The sequence below is a fragment of the Camelus bactrianus genome, chromosome 7 (genome assembly GCF_048773025.1).
Source record: "Camelus bactrianus isolate YW-2024 breed Bactrian camel chromosome 7, ASM4877302v1, whole genome shotgun sequence".
NCBI classification, from domain to species: domain Eukaryota; kingdom Metazoa; phylum Chordata; class Mammalia; order Artiodactyla; family Camelidae; genus Camelus; species Camelus bactrianus.
Genome location: NC_133545.1, coordinates 41,922,173 through 41,946,900, shown reverse-complemented (window position 1 = coordinate 41,946,900; position 24,728 = coordinate 41,922,173). Strand labels below are relative to the sequence as shown.

Below are 24,728 nucleotides of genomic sequence, written 5' to 3'. Positions count from 1 at the left end.
AGAGAAAGGCCAGATCCCAGGGGTGGAGAGTCACCAGGAGTGGTTGGAAAGAAAGCCAGCATTTAGACTCAACTGGAAGAGGGTTGGGGGACCAGCAGACATTACATCACCCCTCCCAAGAAGAGAGGCGGGTCCATGTACCCGAGTGAGTTTCAGTAGGTGGATGAAGGGTATGTCTAGGCGCATGGCTAGCCCCAGACACTTTGGACCTTCAAGCAGGATGACCTCTGTCAGTTCCCTCCACCCATTCCATACTGCCAGGTTCCAACCAACTGGGTCAGAATGGTTGGGATCGCCCAATAACACTTATTCACCATCTCTGCCACCGTCTGCCTCTGTACCTCTCACTAGACAGCTTCTAGAGCTCTTGCACCTCGTCCTCCAATACACACCAAACCTGGACAGCCATCCACAAAATGGGTCATCGATAAGCAACTCTAATCTAGTCAGTAGATAAGCGTATTCATTAGGTAAGCTGACTTTTGCGAAAGTTCTTAGAGGCACTCTATATAGCGAGTAAGAGTGCAGGCTTTGGAGTGAGAAAGCTTTCATTCTTTTCCCACCTTACTTGTTGTGTGACTGTGGCCAGTAGATGAACCTCCCTAAGCCTCAATTTTCCCATCTGCAGAACGGGGTAATAATAGACTAAGCTCATAGACTCTTAGGAGTATTAAGTAAGAGAATGTTTAGCCCTCGACACAGTTTTCAATACACATTAGCCACTATTAATTCCGAACTGAAGTAATGTGATAGAAGTTTAGTAAGTAGTTTAGCAATGAAGTGCTATCCAAGGCACTTTTTTTGTCAAATGCCCTAGTACAACATGCATTTAGAAGAGAGAAAGAAAACTACAAGATTAAAGATAGGCAGGTAGATTCACATGTGTACTTGTTTTTTAAGGAAATGGATAGGGTCTAGTTTTGGTTGCCATTATGGGCAAGTTACTTCACAGATAAGTTTAACAGTTTGTTAAATATAACAGCCATTCATTAGCTAATTACCAACTAGCCAGTTGTCCTTCATTTCAAGTCAGTAAGTGGCCAATTGTATATGCAATTACTTAATTGCTTTTATAATTGGTTGCCTTTTTATCCTATACTACTAAAAAGAAAGAGTCCAGGTTGGTCTTGTTGGAATTTGAATGAGATCATTTAGACAATATTCAAAATGCCACTCTTAAATTGTATTCACTTGGTTGATTACAGGAGATTCTTGTCATGTACCCTCATTGTATGATTGTCAGAGTAACAGGAGTGGAAGTTTATTAAGGTCATCCTAACTCTGAGATTCTAAGATGACTTGGAATAAATTCTATCTTTTTGAAATCACAGTTAATTATTTTTGATCAAAATTTTCAAAGCATCTATGTCAATAGAATACCATTTTATTTATTTATTTATTGACATATAGTTGATTTAAATATTGTGTTAGTTTCAAGTGTACAACAAAGTGATTTGATATATATCTTTATTTTTTAAAATCTTTTCCATTATAGCTTATTACAAGATATTGAATATAATTCCCTGTACTATACAATAAATCCTTGTTTTTTATTTTATATATGGTAGTGTGCATCCATTAATCCCATACTCCCAATTTATCCCTCCCCTTCCCCGATAGAATGTGATTTTAAAAAGAAAATAATTACCAGAGACACAAATTCTGGTCTTAAGGTTGCATTTCCAATTTCTCTTGGTTTCTTGTGATTCTCTTGCATATAAGGATGTGATTTCAGAGTCCTGGTATCACTCCTTGGCCACCAGGGGTTTCTCTTAGCCAACCATACCTTGAACCCCGAACTTGGATGGAGCATGAAACCACCACATAACTTAGCCCTGTGGGTGAAGGTGCAGGAAGAGCGTCAGGGGATAAAGGTTGGCTGAAGTTAGGGTAGGAGAATACAGTATTGAAAAAGAGGCTCCTGCAATGGAGATTAAAATCTAGTTCTGCCTACTTGAGAGTCTTGCCCAGGGCTGGCAATGAGAGATCACTAATTCACAAAAAGAAATGGTAAAGGCAAACATAGCCAAGCTAGCGTGTTCTTTCCTAGTGCTTTGCTTTGCAGTGGTTAGCTCAGAAGTTAGCATCTGAAATATCTAGTGCTAAACGTTTGCCAATAACAAGGATTACATCCTTAGTAACCACTCTGGTGAGTAAGATCTTAGACAGTTTATTTTGTTATTCCTCTGTGATCGGGAGGAAAGGAATTGCCAATAAACAGTTTTAGAAAATGTCTTTGCTTTAAAGAAAATTACTGAGATGCGGTCCAACCTCAGTCCTCAGTCTGATTATTTTACAGTTAGTCATGTAGGGTTTGATAGAGTTTAGGTTGAAAATGTATCACCATCAGTCAGCTGATGTCAACCAGGGGCCATTATTAGTGCAATTACAGTCATTCTGATTGATTTCAATCATAGGGTTGGAATGTGGTAGAAAAGGTTGCTGGGTTTCATTTTAGAAACTTTTTGCCTGTTATTTCTGCAGGTTAAATGTCTCTTGTAAAACAACTTTATAGGTATTCCAGCTATAAGCCTGAGTGATTGAGCAATGAGGGGGAAGGGAAAAAAAAAGAAACAACACTCTTTATTGCAAATGAAGAAAGGGGAAGGAGTGAAGTGCATTAGGGAAGCATTAGGTGTCCAGACACATAAAGCCTCAGTTGTAGAAATTTCACTAGGTGCTGAGTGCCTGTCGCATGAAGGGAAATAAAGCTATATGAGTGGGGGTCCCTAAAACCTTAGATGTTGCTGAGCCCCATGCAGACCTTACAAGGAATCTATACGTGTAGTAAAACTTTTTAATAAAGTGCTTTGCCACTCCTAGGATTTCTTTATAATGTAAGTATATGGGGATATCCAACTATCCCTCCCTGTCCCATAGACACGGTGCATAACAGGAATTGGTGCTGCTTCCGGCATGGGCCGTCAAAGGTCCCACTTCTCCATCACCTGGAAAAGCCTCCTGTAACTCCTTTGACCTTGGTCAAGCTCCAAGGAAGAGGCAGACCCATATGGAGTTTGCCGGTCCATCTAGTCCTTTGCATTAAGAACTGTGAAACTGTGACAAAAGTATTTGAGCTGCTTTCCAGGCTTCATGGGGTTCTTTTGATAGGAGTCACAGAGGGGATGCTGCCCCAGAGGTGTGTTCTACAAACACAGTTTTGACACTATTCGAATGAAAGGCATTCACAACGTGCCCAGGAGTTTTCTGCAGATGACAGAAGACCCATCAGTAGGATGACAGTCACCCTGACATCTCTGTCTTCACCTGTCGCCATACATTGGCATTTAAGCTTTTAAAAGGCATCTTAAAACATTTTTAACGTCTGAGGAGGAAAAAAATGTTTCCTCTATCATGATTCAGCCAAATGCCAGTCAGGGATTTAAAAAAAAAAAAAAAAAAAACACCGACTTGACTCTCTTTTTCACAAGCCACCCCTATATCTTGCCAAAATATCATAGAAGATAGCTCGGCGATGCTCTTCCTCTTCACGAGCGTGATTTCATTGTTGGCTTCATTCTTAGAAAACCAGTTTGATATGCTCACTAAAGCAACTCTCTGCGCTTTGCATTTCTGCACGGTACCCAACATGTCCCTTCTCTCTCCCCGTCACACCCTCCCTCTATTTCCCCTGCAGGTTTCACCAGCGACACAACAGATGCAGCCAACCCAGACAATACAGCCGCCCCAGCCCACAGGGGGGCGCCGGCGCAGGGTGGTGGACGAGGATCCCGACGAGAGGCGGCGGAAATTTCTGGAACGGAACCGGGCGGCCGCCACCCGCTGCAGACAGAAGAGGAAGGTCTGGGTGATGTCACTGGAAAAGAAAGCAGAAGAACTCACCCAGACAAACATGCAACTTCAGGTGCAGGCCACTGTCTCTTTCCCCAGGACTCAAAGGCCCTGTGTAGCGCTGGCATTTCCTGTCCCGGCAGGCACTGGTTGACCTAAGCAGTAACACCCACATTAGCCCAGGGGCAACTGCAGGCTTACTCCTCAAGCTTTATTAATTCTGAGACATTCTACAAAACAAAACAACCATTCAGCTTTAAATTAATCTGCTCTGAGCAAGGAGATCCTGCTCAACTAAGTTACAGGGCTGGGAGCCGAACTTTGGTCAGAGGTTCAGCCTCCTGTTCAGCATCTGCTTGTGTGTTTAAGCTCTCTGGCTCTCAGTTTCCTCATCTATAAAATGGGAAGAATAACCTCATAAAGTTGTTGGGAGGAATAAATGAACTAATGTCTACAAAGCCGTTTGCACAGTGCCTGGCACATAATAAATCTTCAACTGAAAGGCGTCTATTTATGTTCAGTGGGTGAGGGGGTTGCTTCAGCTTACACTAAATGATCTGTATTTTGGTTTAATAGAGGAAGGAAAGGTTGGTGTTTGTGATTTTGCTCCACAAGAAAAGGCATGTTTCCATCTCATTTTCAAACTCGACAAGATGGGAATCTTGCAAGATTTTTGCTTCTCATTGAGTGGCTCAGTGGCTGGGGAAGGGGGGGGGGTGGTCATTTTATAACAAGGCCATTTCTAGGACTGTTTGAGAAACTCGGGTTCCTGGGGCTTCTTCAAGGGACTTCATGCTGTACAAATGATGGAGTTCAGGGCATTTGTTCTAATGCAAAAAGGAGTGCACTGTTCGCCAGCAGAAGAAAAAGCAAGTATTAGATAGGTGACAACAGTCCAGGGGTAGTAGTAAAAATGGTGGATTATAGCCCAGTGCTTCCAGGAGCAGAGAATGACCGAAGAGTGGAGTGAAGGCGGGGGCAGGGGGTGAGAGCGCCCCCCAAAGGAAGAATCTGCTCCTCATTAGTTCATGGGTCACCTTTATCACCTCGATTCTCTGTGCGTCCTTAGAAAGGAGTGATTAGGGTGCCAAACCTTCAAAGCCTTTGCATATTCAATTCCATTCGATGGAAATGTCCTTGGGGCATCCAGTGTGCAAACTGAAGGAATACAAAGGAAGTTTGTGTTCTATATGGACCTGACTGTCATAATTTATGGATGTTCACTTCCCCCCATGTTTATCATTCTTTTTATGATAGACATGAGAAAGAAACTGGGAAACATACATAGCAGATACGGGGGAAACAAGATCATAATTCTCCCCACTAATTCGTATGCTACACAAAGGTGGGGACTGTGTTTTGTTACCCTCTCCCCCAAGCACCTACTCCCTTTCTCTAGTGTCAGGTCTAGTATGGGGAGTTCCTGAGTATCTATCCTCAAATATCTGTTTGTTGAATAAATGAATGAGCTCCCCATCTCTGGAGTGTCCAAGAACTGGCTGCCTGACCACTTGGCAAGAATGTGATTGAAGGGAATCAAGCCACAGGGGGATGGCTGGGCTCACACACTTCCGAAGCCACTCTCACTCAAAAGTCTGTCATTCTAGAATCTGGCAGGCATGTATTATGTGAGAACGTTTTAGGTAGAACCCAAGTTTTGGGGTATATACTTTTAATATTAATAATAGTCACATTTTAATTTTTATATGTATTGAAAAATGTGATTAGAATGCCAAACCTTCAATTTCACAGATATTTTTGGTAAGGATGAGGCTAAATCATCAAAACTGAGTTAATTTGTACAAACGTGTTAAGTAAATAAAAGTTCTGGGGTATGTGACCTAGCAAATATTACAGCAGTGGTTTTGTAAGGACTTAAGTGTGAGAACCTCTGGAATTTGCTGCCAGTTCCGAGGTCTGCAAGAGGACCACGAACGTGTGCAGGACTTCTCAGCCTTGGCACTGTTACTTTCGGGCTCAGTAATTCTTTGTTGTCTCCTGTACATTGTAGATATTTAGCAGTATCCTTGGCCTCTACCCACTAGATACCAGTAGCACTCTCTACCTACCCCAGTTGTGACAACCAAAGACTTCTCCAGACATTGCCAGTGTTCCCTGTCGGGGGCAACGTCAGCCCTGGTTGAGAACCACTGACTTAGACCAAGGAGCCATGAGTAGCTTCCTGATACGGAGTCAGATGCCAACACATTTTAAAATGAGTTTTAACTAAAATGAGTCCTTGTAGGATGACTCCAGAGTATTAATTGTCATCCTAGAGCATGAAGACATGGAGGGGGTCACAGCAGAAACCAGGAAAAGTAAAGATACTGGTTTGCTTTGAGGTCAGATGTGTGCATGACTTGATAAATGCACATATATGATAGCTTTTACCATAGAAGGTAAGCTTAACCTTTATGAGAACCTAATCTATTCATATTCACATTTTTAGGGCCCAAATAGCTAAGGATAAGAGATGCTAGAATTCTAGCTCCTAAAAAACAGAAGGAAAAAAAAAAAAGTCCTATTAAGGCCATTCAACAGACACCAATAATTTGGGTTGTTAAAGCAGGGCCTGAGGAAGGGACAGTGTCTAAAAAGACTCATTGTTGGTGTTTTCCAGCCACTGCTTTGCTTCAGAGGGACAGAAACCACAAGGGCTCCATGTTTGCCCTGCACCAGGCCTTGTGATGCTGGATCGGATATGCGGATTCTGCTACCTTTGAATGACCCTTTCCCTCTCACTGGACCTTTGTCAAAAGAAAAAGGTGTCTCTCTTGAGGCTGGGCCAGTGAGCCAAATTTTAAGTAAACAGAAATAGAAGGTGCTAAACAAACAAACTCCAGCCAAACGGAATATCCAAGGTCTGGATGGCCAGCTGCCACGTTTGAGTTGTTTTTCAGCATAAAGCCTTATAGTTAGGCTGCAGAGTTTCAGATTGGAAAAATCAGACCTAAGAAAACAGAATCAAACTCCCCAGACTTCATTTCCTCATCTCACAACAAATCTCTACCCAAGAGGTCAACACAGGTATAGGAATTGGGGCCCTATTAGAAACCACCCGATCTGACATTTTATTTGGGAGAAACTGAGGCTCGGAGGATGTGAGGAGTCTTCCTGAAAGTCACACCACCAGCGAGTAGCAGGGTAAGGACCCGAGCAAGTCTTCTCTTGCCCTAGCCCACTGCTCTGCGAGCCTTCATTCTAGAAAGTTCTTAAACTATGAAGGCATCCACATTCTCTTCTCTGACAGAGTGGCTAAGACCGACTCTAAATTCATCAGCTGCTAATGCAGTGCTCAGTAGATTGTTTGTGTTCCGTAAATATCATGGAAATCATCTGGTCACCCGTGGAAATAACTGCTTTCTTTTTCAGTGCAAAGACACATGGCCTCAGTCGCTGCTGAAATTTTAGACACATGAGCCCAGGTTTGGGACTTGGCAAGAGAATAGGCCAGATGGGAACTGTTGCTTTACAAATCGAAAGTCCTTTGTTTTAGAATGAACCAAACCTGGCCTCAGCTAATCTACACATCACCAGCCCCCAACCCCATCCCACAATGTTGCAGGGCCCATTTTGATAATTATTTTTTTGGCACAGACTACTACTTGCATCCAAAAGCATTCTGAGTTTATCATATTAACAAAATGACATTCCCCGAAGCCAAAAAGTGCAAATGTAGCTATTAGGGACTCCTTGGAGTGCTTGTTTAGAGTATGTTATTACAGTATTGAATGACTCTATAGGGGTGCTACTTCATCTCAAGGCAACCTTACGGGTTTCAGAACAGACTGATCTCACTGCGTCAATGTTCTTACGGTCCCTACTTAAATGGCTAACCTTTTTAGAGTAGCAAACCCAAACGAGTTTAGAAAAAAACTAAAAAATGAAGGGCTGATTTCAGCAAGAGAATCAATGCTGATTGTTAATATTTTGCTTTTGCAAAATGTGCTTTTATATAAAAGACCTATAGCTATTATTATAACCTACAGAGGGGAGTAAAAAAAAATTGGTGATTTGTTTCAATTCGTAAAGCAAGGTAATTGAGAGTAAGAAAATGCCTCCAGAAGTCCTGGTTTTTATTTCCCAGGCCACTTTTGATTTCTTTCATGCATTTTGAACGTTTGCTGTTTGGTAGTTCTCTTCCAAAGCATATTTAAGGCAATCTCTATTTATGTTACCTTGAAGGGGGGTTTTATTTAAAATACAGTCTAGTATTTGTGCATTTCCTACATCAGTCTATCAATACGGAATCTTTAAGATGATCGTGCATGTGCACAGCACATGATTCACTCCACTTTCTCTAGAGAAGGAATTCTTGACCTCTTTTAACCCAAAGGCTCCCTTGTGGAGTCTGATGAGGGCTCTATAAACTCTCACAATATGGACATATATATGGACTCAGACTTGTGAACTGAAGTGAAACTGTACATGTTGCTTTAGAATCTGCCCTGATAAGATTTGGAAGTCCAGGAGAGGCTCCCTTAGGAAATATGACTTGATATATAAGCCTGTTTGAGAATACCAAAAGCAGTTAACTAGTGAATAAAAAATCAAGGTGGAGACCTTTATTAGATTATTAGGTAATTAGCATTCTCAATGAAAGGCAACTCGTAGAATAAAAAGCTGTCTTGCAAGAAGTAAGTAGAAAACTAGTCCAGCCATCTTGTTTTTCACCAGGTTGGTGTGGCAATTTAGGAAGCCAAACCCTATTATTCTCAACCCTCAGTTAAGAGTTCCTTTTTCTGCTGGAAGCTGCCCCATGAATTTCTGTTGTTTCTGTGGCCATTAGTCTTTTTAGTCCTTATCAGCATCATAGTTCAGTGTGCAGGATCTAATAAACAAGAAGTTGATTGCTCTTGTCTATGAAAAATATTATTGGCATTCATTTTCCAACCATAACGTAGCTAAATAACATAATTCCTAATATATTACATTAAAAATATGTTCATATTCACATATATTTTTAAATGACAGTTATCATGATGCTCTCTAGGTTTATAAACTTTTACAGACCCTCAAAACTCCCAGGACCTCAGTTTCAATACTTAGAATGTATTAATAAAGCGCTTTGCTATCCAGAGACAAAAATGCCACCAAAGTCATCTGTTTTGTATGGGGCTTTGGTTATTGGTTAACAACATATGCTGTTCATAGCAGTGATTGGTGCTGTTTTATTGTAGCCTCTCGAAAGCAAAACGTTTATTGTGAAATGGTTTGGGGTGTATCAAGAATTGTAGGCTCCTTGCAATTGTAGAAACACAAAGAATGGAATTCAAAGTGTTTCTTTTAAAGCAGGAGCAATGTGTACTTCGTGCCTGGGAGATGGAACACTGCCTAGAAAAGGTGTGACTGCCCAGGACATAGTGGGGGAAGAAATGGAGACTAAAATCAACCCCTCCAAGGCGGCCACCAAGTGAGATTTTTCTTTTCTTTCAGAAGTATAAGAAAGCAAGAAAATCCTGTTTTGTTTTGTTGTTTTAAATACTTTCCTCGTTTGTTTCCTAGGTCACAGAAGAAAAGTGTGGCTGGATTCACTAACAATTGGAGCTTGACTCCACTTTCTTAGAACCTTTGTCTGCATTATCTGCAGCTGGCAGTTTCTGCTTAGGGTCCAGGTGTTGAGCAGTGGTGATTTCAGAAAAGTCTTATCTCTATAGTTCAAATACAAATAATATCACATTTCATTTTGAGGCCAAATATCTATACATTCACACATCTTAGCTTTCTTTTTCTCCTTCTTTGTTTTGTTTTTGCCTGTTTGTTGTTTTTAACCAGGGGTTGCCTAAAAGTAACTTTCTTTTACCAGGCTACTTTAAGCAGAGGGAGAGACGAGAAAAGCAAGGCAGGCTGTCTGAATTTAAATGGGCAGAAAATCACAGGGAAAAATTAGTGTTTAAGGCTATAATAAATTGTCCTATAAATAAAGTTGTCCCACTGACCTCCAGATTGACAAAGGTCACTTTCAGCTTTGACAAGGCCCCTTATCAACCACACTCATTTGGAGGAGGGAGGTGCAATTCATCTTCCTGAATGTCCTCAAATTTAAGAGCAATTTTCCTGTGAAAGTAAGTGATTTATTCATCATTAATGCTAATTTCTCAGGCATTTTTATTTTGTAAAGTTTGGAGAAGAATGAGAAAAGCCTTTGTAGATGAGATTTTTATTAATTTTTATTTATGCTACTCATTTGATTGCTTATAATATATTTCGCAAATGAATTTGAAAGTAGATATTCTCTGAAACCAGTTTGAAACAAAAAAATTTTTTAATTAACTTCTAGAATCCCCAGCTTACTTTTCTAGGTGATAAATACATGCCTGAAAAGCCAAGTTCACATTGAAAGTGTAGATACAACTTAATGACAGCAATGTTAAAACACCCTTTTCCGTGCACATGCGGAGTAGAATGCCTGGCAGCCACAAATGAACATTGGCCAGAGTGAGGGTATTATTTATCACAATTGTAAAATGGCTTATTTGAGACAGTGCTGCATTTAAAGTTTATTTTATCAGGTGGAAGTACCTTGGAACCATCTATATTCTACATTTATACAGCTGTCCCTTAGTATCAGCAGGGGATTGGTTCCAAGACTGGCCTCAGATACCACCATCTGCTGATGCTCAAGTCCCAGAGTCAGCCCTTTGTATCCATGGTCCCACATCCTCAGATTCAACCAACTGCTAATCATATTGTACTGTATCTATTGAAAAAATCCACATGTGATTGGATCTGCACGGTTCAGACCCATGCTGTCCAAGGCTCAACTGTATTTGTAGACAATGGTGCCAAGTACATTATTCCACAAAGCTATGAACCTCACTTTGCCAATTACTATATAAAGTGGAGATTTGAGGCACTTATCTAAGTAAATTTTTTAAACTCGCACACAATCCACAACCTAATATTAAAGGGAGGAAAGAGTTTATAGATTGAAATTAGCCCAACTAGTTAATGAGCCCATCAAATTAATTCAATCTTGGCCCCAATCTCTACTGCCCTTTGTCTGGCTGGGCTGACCTGATCCCACCAGTAGAAGACCAACATTTGCTTCCTAGCCTTCTACCAAGTGGCATCAGGCCGAGGGACATACTCTGTTGAGCTATAGCCCATTAAGAACTTCTTTTCGGAAATCCATCGTAGATGAGTTGGCTTACTCTGAGGGCATTTCAGTCTGAAGCCGCTCCTTCTGCTGCACAAGTCTTCCCAATGCCTCATGTTCACCTTCTGCTCATGATCAGTGTTAACCTGAGCTTGTAAGATGGTGTAAAGACGATTATTATGATAGCTAAATGTATTATTGAGTGCTTAGGGTGTGCTAGGCATTGTTCTGAATGTTTTGCATCTATTACCTCATTTAATCCTCACAACAACTCAAAGAACTTTGTACTATTTTCATCCCCCCCTAATAAAGAAGGATGCTGGAGCTTGGCTGGGGTATGTTACCTGCCCAGAGTCACCCTGTAAATGTCAAATGGAGAGTTCCATCCAAGTAACCTGGACCACAGTTCACCACCTGAACTCTGGGCTTCTAATGGGATTCAGCTCTTGAGTTAAAACTTAGTCTCTTCAGAAAGCCCCTGGTAAACATGAGGGCCAAACTGAAGGCAAGCTACAAATTTTCAGGTGAATCCTATTAAATAATATTATCAACGTCATTCAGACATAACAGAAGTGTGCCAGTTTCACTGCTGAAAGTGCACGGGGCCCCAGGGTTGTGTTCTCTGGTCTTCTTAACATGGCTTTGATACATCTCTTTCCAGAATGAAGTGTCCATGTTGAAAAACGAGGTGGCACAGCTGAAACAGTTGTTGTTAACGCATAAAGATTGCCCCATAACAGCCATGCAGAAAGAATCGCAAGGATATCTAAGTAAGTCATTGATTTTTTGCTGTTTTTGGTGTCCAGTTTTTTGCCGCTAATTTCACATTGGATTTTATTGAAAGAACAAAAGTAAAGTGTAGAATGTATACCCAGGTGGATATCACACTAGAATTCTTGTGTGGTGGCCAGACTTCAGCACCGGAGGGAGTTCTGTTCTGACCCCTATTCATCACATGCCCACCACCTCCTGGTAATTTCCAGCTAGACCTTCCCTGGCATTTGCCATTGTAAAATCCTATCAAATTCCAATTCTGCAGCCAGTTACCAGTGGGCTAGCAGTCTTCCAGAGAAATCTGTGGGCTAGGAAACGGTCTTTGGGTGCATCCTATCCAGTACGTCAGGATATGCTGCCTGGTATTCACCAGGTTGAAAAGCTAGCGACCTTGTCTCAGTTTACCAGTTTGTAAAGTGGATCCCTTTTTCTAGATCTCAATATCTGCACCTAGAGTGTCAGTAGGTTAAATGCTAATTGAGTAGGGGGCGGTGGGAGGAGCAGGGACTCATGGCTGAAGGTGAATTTCTTTTCAAATAATTTTTTAGATTGAGCAACACAGATTCTCCCACCACATGTGAGTATTTTTCCACATTTGATATATGGATGGCTATTTGAAAAGACAAGATGGAGAGTTCACACACCAGGACTCAACCACATCAAATCACGTTGCTGATCTTGAAAGCATGGCTTTGCTTGTAGCTATAAACTGGGAAGGCATAGCTTTGTGATGACAGTTTAAAATCAATTTTGAAATTAACCCTGGGAGAAAATATATGCGAAGTGCTTCTATTTCTAGTAAACATCTAGGAATGTTTTTTTGAGTAGTCCTCAAGTCCACCCAGGAGAGAGCTATATTGGTGTGCGTGTGTGTTTCTCCCTAGGTCCAGAGAGCAGCCCTCCTGCCAGTCCCGTCCCCACGTGCTCTCAGCAGCAAGTCATCCAGCATAACACCATCACCACTTCCTCAGCGGTCAGCGAAGTGGTGGGAAGCTCCACCCTCAGTCAGCTCACCACTCACAGAACAGACCTGAATCCCATTCTCTAAAGCCTGCCGGTCAGACCTTGCCTCCAAGAAGAGCTGTCGCATATCCTGCGTCCTTTCGTTTAAGGGCATTTTTAGAACTAACTCAGACCTGAAAGACTCCTCAGCCCTTCACAGACTGGCTTTCATTTTTATAGTTATTATGGAAATGTTGTCTTTTATACTTAGTTATATAAGAAAAAAAGGGAGTTATGCAATTAATAATCTATCAGCTTGGGAAATGCTTTGGTGCTTTTCTCCGATTTTCTGGTACCAGTTACTTGTTTATAAACTGAACTCTTTCTGTATATAGTCATGGTTTCATTCTTATCAGTCCAACCCTTTGCCTGAAACGTTGAATCCTGTTAAACCGCAGCTTTTAGCCAAAATGAGGCGTACCTAGATGTCCAATAAACAGATTGCAGGGGAACTGGGGGAGAAGTCTGATGATGCCATAACTCATGTTGAGTTTGTGCTGTGATGTCACCAGAATCCCAGATAAACACAGAACCTTTTCCACAACTGTGCTTCTCTTACTATAAAAACGTACAAGATCCATTGATGTCCAAATAAAACCACCAAGCATCTCATCACCTCTCCTCCTCCTCTTGGTCCACTTCCTCAAATGCCCAATTTTCCTTTCCATTTCCACTTTTACCTGGGCTCCCTGTTTACTCTTTATTTTTACTTTCTTCTGTTTTATTTCTCCCCCTTTAGCATTGCATGTAAAGAAGAAAATAATGTTTAAAGGAAAAAAAAGAAAGCTAATGTGGACCTAGCCATGGCTTCCCTTGCCTGTGACCTACAGCTGGAGTTCATTCGACTCCTACTTTTTGCAAAATAGTAACCAGGAGATGTTTAATGGGCCTGATTTAATGTTTTTAATAATCAGGGCAAATAAAAGGTGGCTTAGCCATAGGTGAAGCACTGTTGAATACCAGCTGTGGAGACACTAGGGAAGGGAGCTTTGTAAGCCTCAATTGTGAAAGTCCAAATTATAATGCGGGGCTATAACATCACACCCTCGAATTACAACTGGTTTTATATGGCCTGTCTATAATGTTGAAAATTCATGTACTATATAATAATTCAGAAGGGCTCTATTCACTACACAGATTACATTGTTCAGTCGTCAGCTGCTAATAGCCTAAGATTTATTATTATTTTTTTTCTTAAGCCTATGGAACCAGCTTTGCTGTTCTGGTGGGTGAAAGTAGACGAACTACTGGAGGAACAAAGAGAGAAAGAAAACCTAATGTTTCCATAGGGGTGCTTTCAGCCCTCCCACAACAGGTAAAGCGCTCTTTGGCTGCTGAAAGAATCCCATGGTAGGGCTACTCCACTCTTCTGAATAATTCTGATTTATATTTTCAGCAGCTTTCGTGGACTTGCCCATTATAAAAAGCAGACAGTCCCCAACCACAGTTGTGCCTCCTTGAAACAAGCCATTCTACTGTGCTAAGGTTTTAAAATCGCATCTCGCAAGTAACAGGGGCTAATGTTTTTCTGTAGCAGTCTAGGCAGGTGCTGGTGTTTCATCTCCATTTGAATGCTTGACCTCTGAACACGAGAGTGTGTGTGTGTGTGTGTGTGTGTGTGTGTGTGAAAGAGAGGGATTATGAGATTTAAAAGAATAGTATTTTACAAATGGTGTAGCTTTTATAAGAGTTCAGAAAAGGGAAGGATGTGTTTTTTTCTCTCACTATAGTGTAATAATCTATTTTGGAGAAGAAAAAGAAAATATAAGTGTCCTGAAGCATGGTTTTTATAACTAGTTTCAGTTTTATCCAATAACTTACTTTTTAAATCAGTATTTATCAACAATCTTTTCATGTATGCAGTGCTTTCAAAAGAAAGTTTTGAGTTTCTCAAAACTTGGATATATGGTCTAAAAAAATCAAAACAAAAGCAAAAGCAAAAAAAAAAAAGAGAAAAGAGAAAAAAGAAAAAAATGCAAATGAAAAGGATTTTCTATTATATTTTAGACAAACATATCATTTTAAGTATTTTAAATACTGAATTCATAGTTGTTTTGTTTTGTTTTGAATCCCAGCCGTAATCGCTGAATGGTTTAACCTAGCTGGTTTTCTAAGAAGTTTAAGATTTAGCTACTAAAAAAGCAGTTAATATTCTTGTCTCTATTTCGAAATCAAAAATAATTTTTTCAAAACTCCTTCCTAGGACCATTTATGTGTCCCCCTAAAAAGGAGAAAGAGCTCATTGAAATATTTGTTTGGGTTTTTTAAATTTTTACTTTTTTTCTTTAAGTGAAAAATTCTTTACTGCATGCATAGCACTTAATGAAATGGATTTTTAAAAAATCCACTGGTGATATCAGAATGTCCAAGGAGTGGGCTGTCACTAAAATGATGGTTTACTTTACTTCTGTTCCACCTCTTGATTGAAATATTTAGTTGTTAAACCGAAAGCCTCTGCAGTTAAGAACTTGCCCAAGTTTTCTTAATTCAGCAACCTGACAGTTTGACTGACGTGCATTATGTATAGCTCAATTATGTCTGTTTTTTATGCTAAGCAGGCAAACCAACCACACACACACGTTAGCAAACGGGCCTCAACGTATAATTAGAATAAACTGTCTTCTTGTTATACTCGGGGCTTTAGGTATGTTCATTAGCAGTGTGGAAATACAATAAATGGAAGATGCCAGCGAGTTGTCAGAGCGTCTTGAAATCTTGGACAGAAAGGCTCATTGATCAAATCCAGCGCTCAGCTTATCAATATGAATTATTTCGCACGAAGGCCTAACTGTCACCCTACCGTAGAATAAGCCGTCTGCCTGAAATTCCCTCCTTCTTGTCCCACACTTTTTTGCCAGTCCGGGGAAACATCGCTTTCTGTCCCGTTCTCCTTTCCCGCTCAGTCACTGGGTCATCCATCCAGCTGTCCCCAGTCAATGGCAGTGACCGTCAGGGCCCCTGCCCTGAGGAGGGAAGGGCCGGCGGCGCTGCCTCGCCCACGCACACGGGGGCCTTTGGGGCAGGATCTGCCTCTGCAGTCGCTGCCAGCCTGCCTGGCGACGGCCCCACCCCCGCCTTCCGTGAGCGGAGTCAGCAGCCCAGATGGGTACACCTGATAGCGCTTCCACCAGGGGAGTCCTCACCTAAACTGAGGCGTTCACATCTTAATTGTTTCTCCTGAAGATACTTCTCAGCGTATGCCGGGACAGGTAGAGTGCAGATCCTGCCCGCGGATGCATGCGCCCGCGCGCCCGGCGTGAGGCCAGAGGCTTTCCCTTTACACTTCCCTCACCGCCCCACTCCCCTCCCCGTCAGCGTGTGCTAGGCGGCCTTCTCACGGCCTGTGGGGACGAGCAATCTGTTTGCAGTCACTGCGTGCATGCTTGTAATTAGGGGACTCACTCGGAGTAGTTGCTCTTTGGAGCCTATTCGTTCAATGAAATCAAACTCAGTGCTTGTTCTGAATCGAGGGGCATCCGTGGCGAATGTTCAGGTGGTTGTGGCCTGTTGGCTAAGTAAATTTTAGTGTGTTAGTTGAGTTTGTCATTCAGATCTTCAACCAGCTGCGATAAAAGACCAGCCTTTTGCTGGGGGAGGTTTTAAGCATCTGTAACTGCTAGAAAACTAGCCATCCAGTTAGGATAGAATGTGCTTCTTTCTGGTTAATAAAAACCATCTAAAAATATATATATGTATGTATGTGTGTATACAGTGGAATTCAAGGACCAAAGCAAAATCTGAACAGGAATCTATTAATTTAGAATTTTATAAGATATTTATTAATAAATGTTATTTTAAACATTCCATTTGAACAATATTCTTCTATAGAATCTACTTGTTTTTAAAGTATTAGTTCATAATAAACTACTCTAGTCGTGTGTATCTTCCTTTTTCAGGGTTTCAAATGGCTATTCTCCATCATTTGGTGGAAATGTTTGTTTAGATCTCTATGCATAGAAATTTCAAGGATTTTTTTTTATTGCTCTGTGAGTTATTTTTTAATCTATGTTCGGAACAGTTTTGAAACATCTATCTCTTTTCATTTTTAAAGTTAGCTGTTTCCTTTAGGAAGCAGAGTTCAGCTAAAGGGAATCAGTAACTATAACTGGAACAGCTTTCTTGTAAAAGTGTAAGAACAACTTCATCTCTGCTTCTCTCCACCCACCCCACCTTCCTGGAATGCCTTGCACTATTTAGCTTCCTTCGTGCTCTTCTTGTCTCTTCCCAAACAATGTGCAGTAGCTTTAAGCCATCCAAGTTCCATTATGCAGTATATCTGAGAAGGGAAAGGGAAGAACCCATTTAAATTGGAATAAAACCGTGCCTATGCGAACAATCGTAACTTAGAATCTCTCTTCTGCTTTGAAAATAATTTATATTTTGAAATTGCACTTTAGCGTTTCTAACCCATCAGTTTCTCTTGTTCTCTTTTGAACCTCCTCCCTGTCCTCAAACCTGCCTTCGATCTCCCCTTCCCAATTCCCCCACGCTTCCTCTAAGGCTCCGAGCTGCATCGTTTAAAAATACTTTACAGAGTATTTGCACCAGGTACCTTTGCGTGCGTTCACAGGTCGCATAGCCAAGACACGTTTCTCACGTCTGCCTAGGTGAAGCCTGCTACAGGAATGCCAAGGAGAAGAGCCAGTTTATACTCTTTACCCCTTTATTCATAGCATGCTTTTTAAAAAATATATATTATGCAACAGATGCGAGGCAACAGCTATGCTACGTTTAAGAATTTTCTATCTCATCCTTCAAACCAAAGTGTCCTGAATGAGCCAGGAGACTTACTCGTCTGTGCATCATGGTGCACGTGGGACTGTTGTCTTCACCTTCGTCTCTCTGGGCTGCTGAAAAAACAGTGGCCCTAACTATTTCATTCCTAGGTCTCAGAAATACTATGTTGCCTTGTACCATAATTAGGGACAGCACCTCTCTTTGACAATTATAATCTAAGAAAGGACAAGAAGACACTGAAGCAATAAACTTACAAGCAAAATTCAATACCAAAACAAAGGAAGAAAAAAAAACCCTAGCTCATCATGTTGTGAAAATAAAAAAGTGTATGTCCATTCAAAATATTTTACTATTTCTTGTGAAGTTTTTCAGTGATGTAATGCTTATAGCCAAATTGCTTAAAGAGTGTTTATATATTTTTTTCCTTATAAATTGTCTATTTTTTGAAAAAGCTATTTAACCACAAGTTGAAGAGGGGGGTAAGGCCAAATTGCCAGCATTTGTTAAAAGATTAATATTCTTAAGTGGCACTCTGATACCTTTCCAAGCTTATCATCAGAGCGGGAATCAATAATTATCAGCTGTTAGATTTAGACCAACTTACAATATCTAGCTCATTAGAAGCCAGGATTTAGAAAGCTCTTCTTAAGCCATTTAAGATTTTCTTACATTGAGTTTCATATGAGAGAATGTTATAGGATTTTTTTTTCAAAAACTGAATCATTTTAGCCTCAGGACTAAGAATGTGGAACCTGAATAAATTAGCTTTAAATACATCATTTAAATCTTATGCACAATAAGGTCACTCGAGTTTAGTTTGCTCCTTTAGGGTACTAAGACTGTAGATGCTACAGGAGCTGGTGAAGGGTGTCAGCAGTGCTGCAGTGGAGGGGGAGTCCGCGAAGCGACCCGTCCCCACCACCAGCCAGTAGAATGGAAGACCTGCTCGCCCTCTTTCCTTCTACGTTCTGCTAAATCACACTTGCCTCATAGAGAGAGGAGTTCTGCCTTTGAGGTTTGTCTTGGAGAAAAGATAAGCTTGAAATGTCCTCCCTGGAGAGGACATGGGGTTTGGGATCTTCTCAAAAGACCCAGAAACGTGGCTCAAACACAGTGTTCTAGGACAATTGGAATATAAATATTGTCCAAAAATAGAACTAAAAGAAAAAAAGTTTAGCATTGTGCAAAAGTAAGTGTTAACTAAGGAAGTCCTCAAAAAAGGTGCTGTCACTTTACGTTCTGGACTGGGGGGGGGTTGTTTGTAATTGTAAACAGCAAAGCATTTGTGTTTGTCTGTCTATTTGTAAAGCAACCACCTTCCTTATTGGAAGGAGAAAAAAATTGGGGGGGACATACGTGTAAATACTTGCTGCAGCATTTAATATGTTTAATTTTATGTTAAGCTTTTTGTTGCATCGTGAACACATTTATTGTTACCAATGGACAATGAGTTCATTAATACTGTTCAACTAGGTCAGATTTTTACATCTCTTTCTAGCAAGAAGAGACAAGATTTTGTGCATTTGTACAAATGTTAATAATATCACTGCAATTCCAATATAATAAAGCACTCAAATGCAAATAATAGACGTACCCTTTGTATGATGAAATTTGGGTTTGGGGATAATGACATCTATTCTGCATAAGATCTCATTCATGCCTCATAAACCAAGGCTGACCATCACCTAGGGACAAAAGCAGGTAAGATTTTTCTCCTTCCCAGACCATAACTGCCCTCCCACTGCCTCTTCCATCCAACTTCCCAACTGAGGCCAAAAGTCTAACACATTCATCACAGCGGGTTGGCCACACAACTAAACTTCACTGTGGAATTGGCAGATTTTAACAGTCAAGAAATGCAACTAATGTAAATTCACGTTTAAGTTGTGTCTAGGAACCAAGAATTACATGCAAACTAGTCAGGCAGTTATATCCTGGAGTTGTTTGCTTGACCTCCAGAAAAGTCCTAAAGATGGTCTTAGCCCCTGTATGCATGGACCCTTGTAGATATTGCCCCACCTTCCTCTTCTGCCTGCCTGCCTTCCTCTTCTTTATTCTTTTATTATTTTTTTTAGTCACTCTCTTCTTTTTCTTACATTCAGTCTGATCCATCAGCATGGCCAGAATCCGACCATCCTTTATCACTAATTTAACTATTACAGTTCTGTCCAAACTACCAGCATCTCTCATCTGGATCATTGCTGTACTCTTCCAACTGGCAGCCACAGGGACCCTTTGAAAATGGAAGTCAGACCATCTTCCTCCCCACCTTGAAACCCTGCAAGGACTTTTCCACTCATTCACAGCAAAAGCCAAATCCTTTACTATCAAGTTCTATAAAAGTCCTACCTGACTTCACCCTGTTCATTCCCTGAGCTCATCTCGTACCATATTCCTTCCCCCATCAGACCTCTCCAGCTCCACTAACATCTTTGAGGTTCCTCACACAATCCTCGCAGTCTCCACCAGAAAGCCTTTTCACACATTGTTCATTCCCTCTACCCAGAATATTCTTCCCTGAAATGTCAGAAGAGCTCACTTTTCCATCTGTCTCCTTATTGGTTAAGCCTTTCCTGACCACCCTTTATAAAATTATATCACCCTCACTCTTCATTCACCTCTGCCTTGCCCAGACTACACTTTCTATAGCATTTACCACTGTCTAACCTAATTTATATTTAGTTGTTGTTTAGTCTGTCTCCCCCACCCAGGTAGAATGTAAGTTCCACAAGACCAAGGGCATTTTCTACTTTGTTTGCCCTTGGGACCCAAGATCTAGACCAGTGGATGCACAATGGGCACACAGTGAACAGATGATCTATTGTTTCTTTTCTGCCTTTTCCCTTGTTCTCAGAACATTCCAACCCATCTACCTGGTTCCGTGCCCATAAGGAGTCAGATTTTAAAACCAAGTCCTAGGGCGTGTTATCTGATACATAGCCTGACACTGGGCAGGATATTTGAAATTGGGACCAAAACAACAATTTGGGGTAGGGGGGTGGTTGCTGTCCTAATGGCAATCCCATCTGTTACATTAAGACCACTCAGTACACTCATGGTTCCCAAGAGAGTCTTTGTAATACCCATTCCATGCTCATTTGAGATTTTAAAGCCATTACTATTGGTTAAAAAAATTGTTACGATCCTACACTTATACTTTGAGGACAGACAACTCTAATCTCCACCCTGCCTTTCATCCCTGGCTGTCTCTGGGGCTTCATAATGTCCTTTTATCTCACACTTGCTATTGTGGTTGATTGTTGGTTGGTTACTGGATCACATTTTAATTCTGCATTACATATTTTCTTAGCCAAGAAAAATCGTTTCTTAGCAAGACAACCTGCCTTGTGGTTTGGGACCCAAGTATCTTCATTCTGAGATCATAAAATTCTGGAGCACAATGGACCCCCTTTTTAAAATAATCGAAAGCAAGACACTTTGTGAGACTTGTTCCCATGGCAGTAGCATTGACTTTAGTGGAACAAGCATGAAAATTAGGCCACAAAAGAGGGAAAAAATACTGATTTTAAAAATACAAAGATAGAGTCTGGGCTTAGATTTGCCCACTTCAGAAGCTACTTACTTTTGGCAACTGCAGATGATTTTTCAGAATGACTGAAAGGCTAGATAAATGATAGCACCTGAAAAATGGTCTTTTAGCTGGTAGACCTAGCAAAACCATTATTGTTATTATTATTGTAATTTTTCTTGTTGTTATTGAAAATGGTTATATTTAAATCTGGAAATTAAGTCATGATACTTTCAGGAACCACTAAGTTTCATCTTACATGTTGTCAGAAACTGTCTTTGCTCACATCCTGTTTCCTTGTACCAACTGAAGCTGAACTGTGGCAACTGTCAGTAATCCTCCATAAATCTCTTGAAACCTATGTTGCATTACTACCATAGACCCAGTGGGCTATAAAAATTCTCCCATAAGTCACTTGCTCTTGCTCAGAAAGAGATCTGCCTACATGTTCCTTTAAATAAATAAAAAAGGAAGATCTGATATTCACAGTATATTCTAATTCCTCAATACTCTTATAACAAGAAAATTGTTCTGAGTATCTAAACATAATTGTTTGTATTGCATTTACACAGGATAAGTCCTTGATCAACTGTTATCACTGGCTTTGACCTTCATCAATTCACCTCCTAGTCAGGGAGTGTTGCTTAAAGAAAGAGAAACCCTGTCAAGTAGGCTTGAGTGAAGGTGAATTTCTTAGAAGGATGTAAGAGGTGGCTCATGGACCAACCATGGTACAGTACCAAACAGGTATGGTAGCAACTACCATTATGATGCTGGAAAGACATTAAATAGCTAATCTTTCTGGCTTGTCTTGGTCTCTGAGGCCAGATGGTCTCTCCTTCTGCTCCATGTCTGCTTCTCTCTCTCTCTCTCCCTCTCTCTGCAAACTGATTTGTATACTCACTTAACTGCTTCGATGTGGGGCCATAATTTGTGCTCCAAAATGACAGCCTCAATCCCCAGCATATCTGTGGTCTTTTAGCTCTAACACCCAACACCAACTTCATTTCTGTCTTTCTGTCCCAATTTCTCAGGAGAGAGAATCTGATTGACCATGTGGGGTCAGACTTTTATCCCTGGTACCATCAACTATGTCTGGGGAAAGAGGGCTACAAGGATCTAAAGCTCCTTCTTCTGGGGGCAGAGCAGGATTTCCAAAAAGGGAGTGAGGAGAAAATGATTGCTAAAGAGCAATCGTTACTTCTACAACCACCTCAGAGAAATCTAGTCATTTATCCTGGAAACGTACCAGGAGAAAAAAGTACAGTGAGGAGACAGCACAAAGCTGGGCACAGAGTTGATGTTAACGAATATTTGTTGGATGAATGAACAAATGGCTAATGAATCCTTGTTTTATTGAAAGCTTGGAACTGAAACAAATTGAATATTCATTAACCATCAAATAAAAGTAATTTTACAAAGCCAACAAATTTTCTGGATATTTTGGCTCAGCTTGTAGGCCATAAGATCCAAAAATGTAAAAATTAACCATCAACAAGAGTGAAGAAATTTTTGCTTGTCATATTTTACAAACTGACTAATTACACTAACACTTTTCAAGAAAGACCATTCCAGTATTTTTCTTATATTCTCCATAGGTGATTCCAATGTGTTTGTGTTTGTAAGGATGTTGGCATAATGTGTCCAGGATGAGGTTAGGAAACACTCTTGACCCCACACTCCCGCCAGGTATGACAGTAACTATCTAAAGAAGGCTTTGTGACAGGGAAATAGGGCAACTCTTATCAACAAGCCTCCCAGAACGCAATGAGAATTGCATCAAAGAAGGCTAGAACAAGTGAACATAACAGCCTGGAGTGAGAATTAATAGTTCTTCATTTTCCTACTAAATTGTCTGTTGATTTCCTATATGACCTCAAATCAACACAGCTGTCTGTTCATTTCTTGTTTCCTTTGTCAGGATAAACCTACAGAATGAAGTGAGGATTTTTTCCTGCACTGGCTACCTAAGGAACTCTGCATAATACTGCTACCACACCCTTCTCTGGAAATTTCCCCCAGTCTACCCATCTGGCTCCCACAGGAGATTGATGGCCTGGCCCTCTGACCATAGCTTCTTAGTCTAACAGCCTGGCCCCAGCTCCCAATGAGCCCCAGCAACTGGACATCGGGACAAGGGACCTAGCGAGTCAATCTCTCTCTCTGGTAGCTCAATCTAAAAGATGTAAACTTGGGAGCTACCAGGAGCCCAGTTTCCGCCAGGGAAGGGAATTCAGTCTGCTGCAAGAGAGAAAAATAAAGCCATAATAGCAGAAGCAAGGGGCAGAAAGAGAGCTCTGGAAATGGCCATTTCCTGTTGAAGTAGTCCTTAATTGCTCACTGCAACCACATCCCTCCCCACAGCATGGTTTTACCATCAAATAGTCCAAGGTCCTTCAGATAAATCTCTCCTTTCACTCGAGCTAATTCAGGTGAGTTTCTTGGAAGCCATGGCGATCTCACTAACGCTCCATTCCTAATGCTGCCATGAGAAGCCACTTGAAGGACTTCAACCCTCTAAGTCTCTGCTGTACTGACACCGGAAAGGTGAAGTGCTGTTCCCAGCCACTGCTCATTCTCATTCCACACACCAGGGCATTACCAGACTAGAACATGCCTTCAAGGTGGCTCCCTAGACCTACAAGCTGCATGTATTGAAGGATATCCACACCTATTTCAGACAATAAGTCATTGTTTAAGTTGTTCTTCTTAAGGATTGTTTGCAAAACTAGCATTATACTTGCCTGGGAATGGAATTGTTTAAAATATTTTGTTGAATGGATAAAGAATTCTAATGTCCTTCATTCCCTATGTGTCCTTCAGCGCACAGTAAAATAAATATGTAATACTTTTGACTGAAAATAACAGATAACAGACAACTCAACTTCCAGCGCCTTAAACACAGATTTATTTTTCTTACACAATAGGAAATACGGAGATAGGGCTCTTGGCACTGATCTGGAAACTTAATGATGTCAGCACCAGCAGCTCTGCAGAACTCTTGGTCTCTCCCTGATGCCTCTCACCTCTTAGTCACAAAATGGCTGCTGAAGCTCAAGAAGAGCACATCCCCAGGCAAGGGAGAAAGAAAGGGGGAGGATCAGTACCAGGCACATTCTTTTTTGTTCTTTTACTTGGAAAACAGTAATTGTCCCTGCACTATTCCTACCCATGGCCAGCCCAGTTGTGTTTCATTGGCCAAATTTAAGTCATTTAGCCTCTCTTAGCTTTAAAAGAGGCTACAGTAGTGGAGAACTGTATCATCATTCTTGCTTAGACTCACGCTTCCCAACTAGTGTGCCATGTTGGGTAAGGCCTGCAGAGGTCTGACATGCCACCATCCAAACACACTAACGTCCTTTTTGCAAAGACGATATGGTGAATGGATGGCAGCTGGGCAGCCCAACAGCATCTGCCACAATGGGTAAGAAGCTTCCATGGCAATGAGCTCAGGGCATTGGGTAACTGTGTATATTTACTTCCTTAGCTCTCATTTAAAGGTAAGCTAAGGCTTATCCCCTTGTACAAATTAAATGAAGTCCCTCTATGCATAGCTCTTTCCTCCAGGTATGTCTTGGAGTATGGTCCACTTACCTTAAGAACAACATCACAAAATAACTCCATCTCGAACAGAATATTTTGCCAGCCATAAGCCAAGCTTACTGGCTGAACTGGGGTGGCCAAATTGTTTCTTTTTCTTTTGCCATCTTCCAGCCTCTGAGAACAAAGAATTTCAAGAGAAAAATGTCTTGTGCAAAGCCATTCTATCTGCGTCTCATGGCGGGAGCTGAATCT

General features: G+C 41.0%; 2 protein-coding genes across 9 annotated transcripts in view; one reads left to right on the top strand and one right to left on the bottom strand.

Moving 5' to 3' along the window:
• The window catches only part of CREB5 (cAMP responsive element binding protein 5), a 386,139-nt gene extending 367,150 nt beyond the window's left edge, over positions 1-18,989 (top strand). For 5 of the 6 annotated variants that reach the window (XM_074367300.1, XM_010971472.3, XM_045508120.2 and 2 more), the window contains 3 exons: positions 3,638-3,865; positions 11,553-11,661; positions 12,550-18,989. In XM_074367300.1, coding sequence (XP_074223401.1) covers positions 3,638-3,865; positions 11,553-11,661; positions 12,550-12,713 — 501 coding nt within the window. In that variant the 3' untranslated portion in view covers positions 12,714-18,989. Of the gene's footprint in view, positions 1-3,637; positions 3,866-11,552; positions 11,662-12,213; positions 12,243-12,549 lie in introns of all 6 variants that reach the window. The other variant, XM_045508132.2, reaches the window with a different exon arrangement.
• TRIL (TLR4 interactor with leucine rich repeats) overlaps positions 3,681-24,728 on the bottom strand; it is a 113,524-nt gene continuing 92,476 nt past the window's right edge. Inside the window, exon 3 of one of the 3 annotated variants that reach the window (XM_074367297.1) lies at positions 3,681-3,817. The gene's annotated coding sequence lies outside the window, so the exon portion shown is untranslated. Of the gene's footprint in view, positions 3,818-3,929; positions 3,948-24,728 lie in introns of those variants that run through there. The other 2 variants (XM_074367296.1, XM_074367298.1) reach the window with 2 other exon arrangements.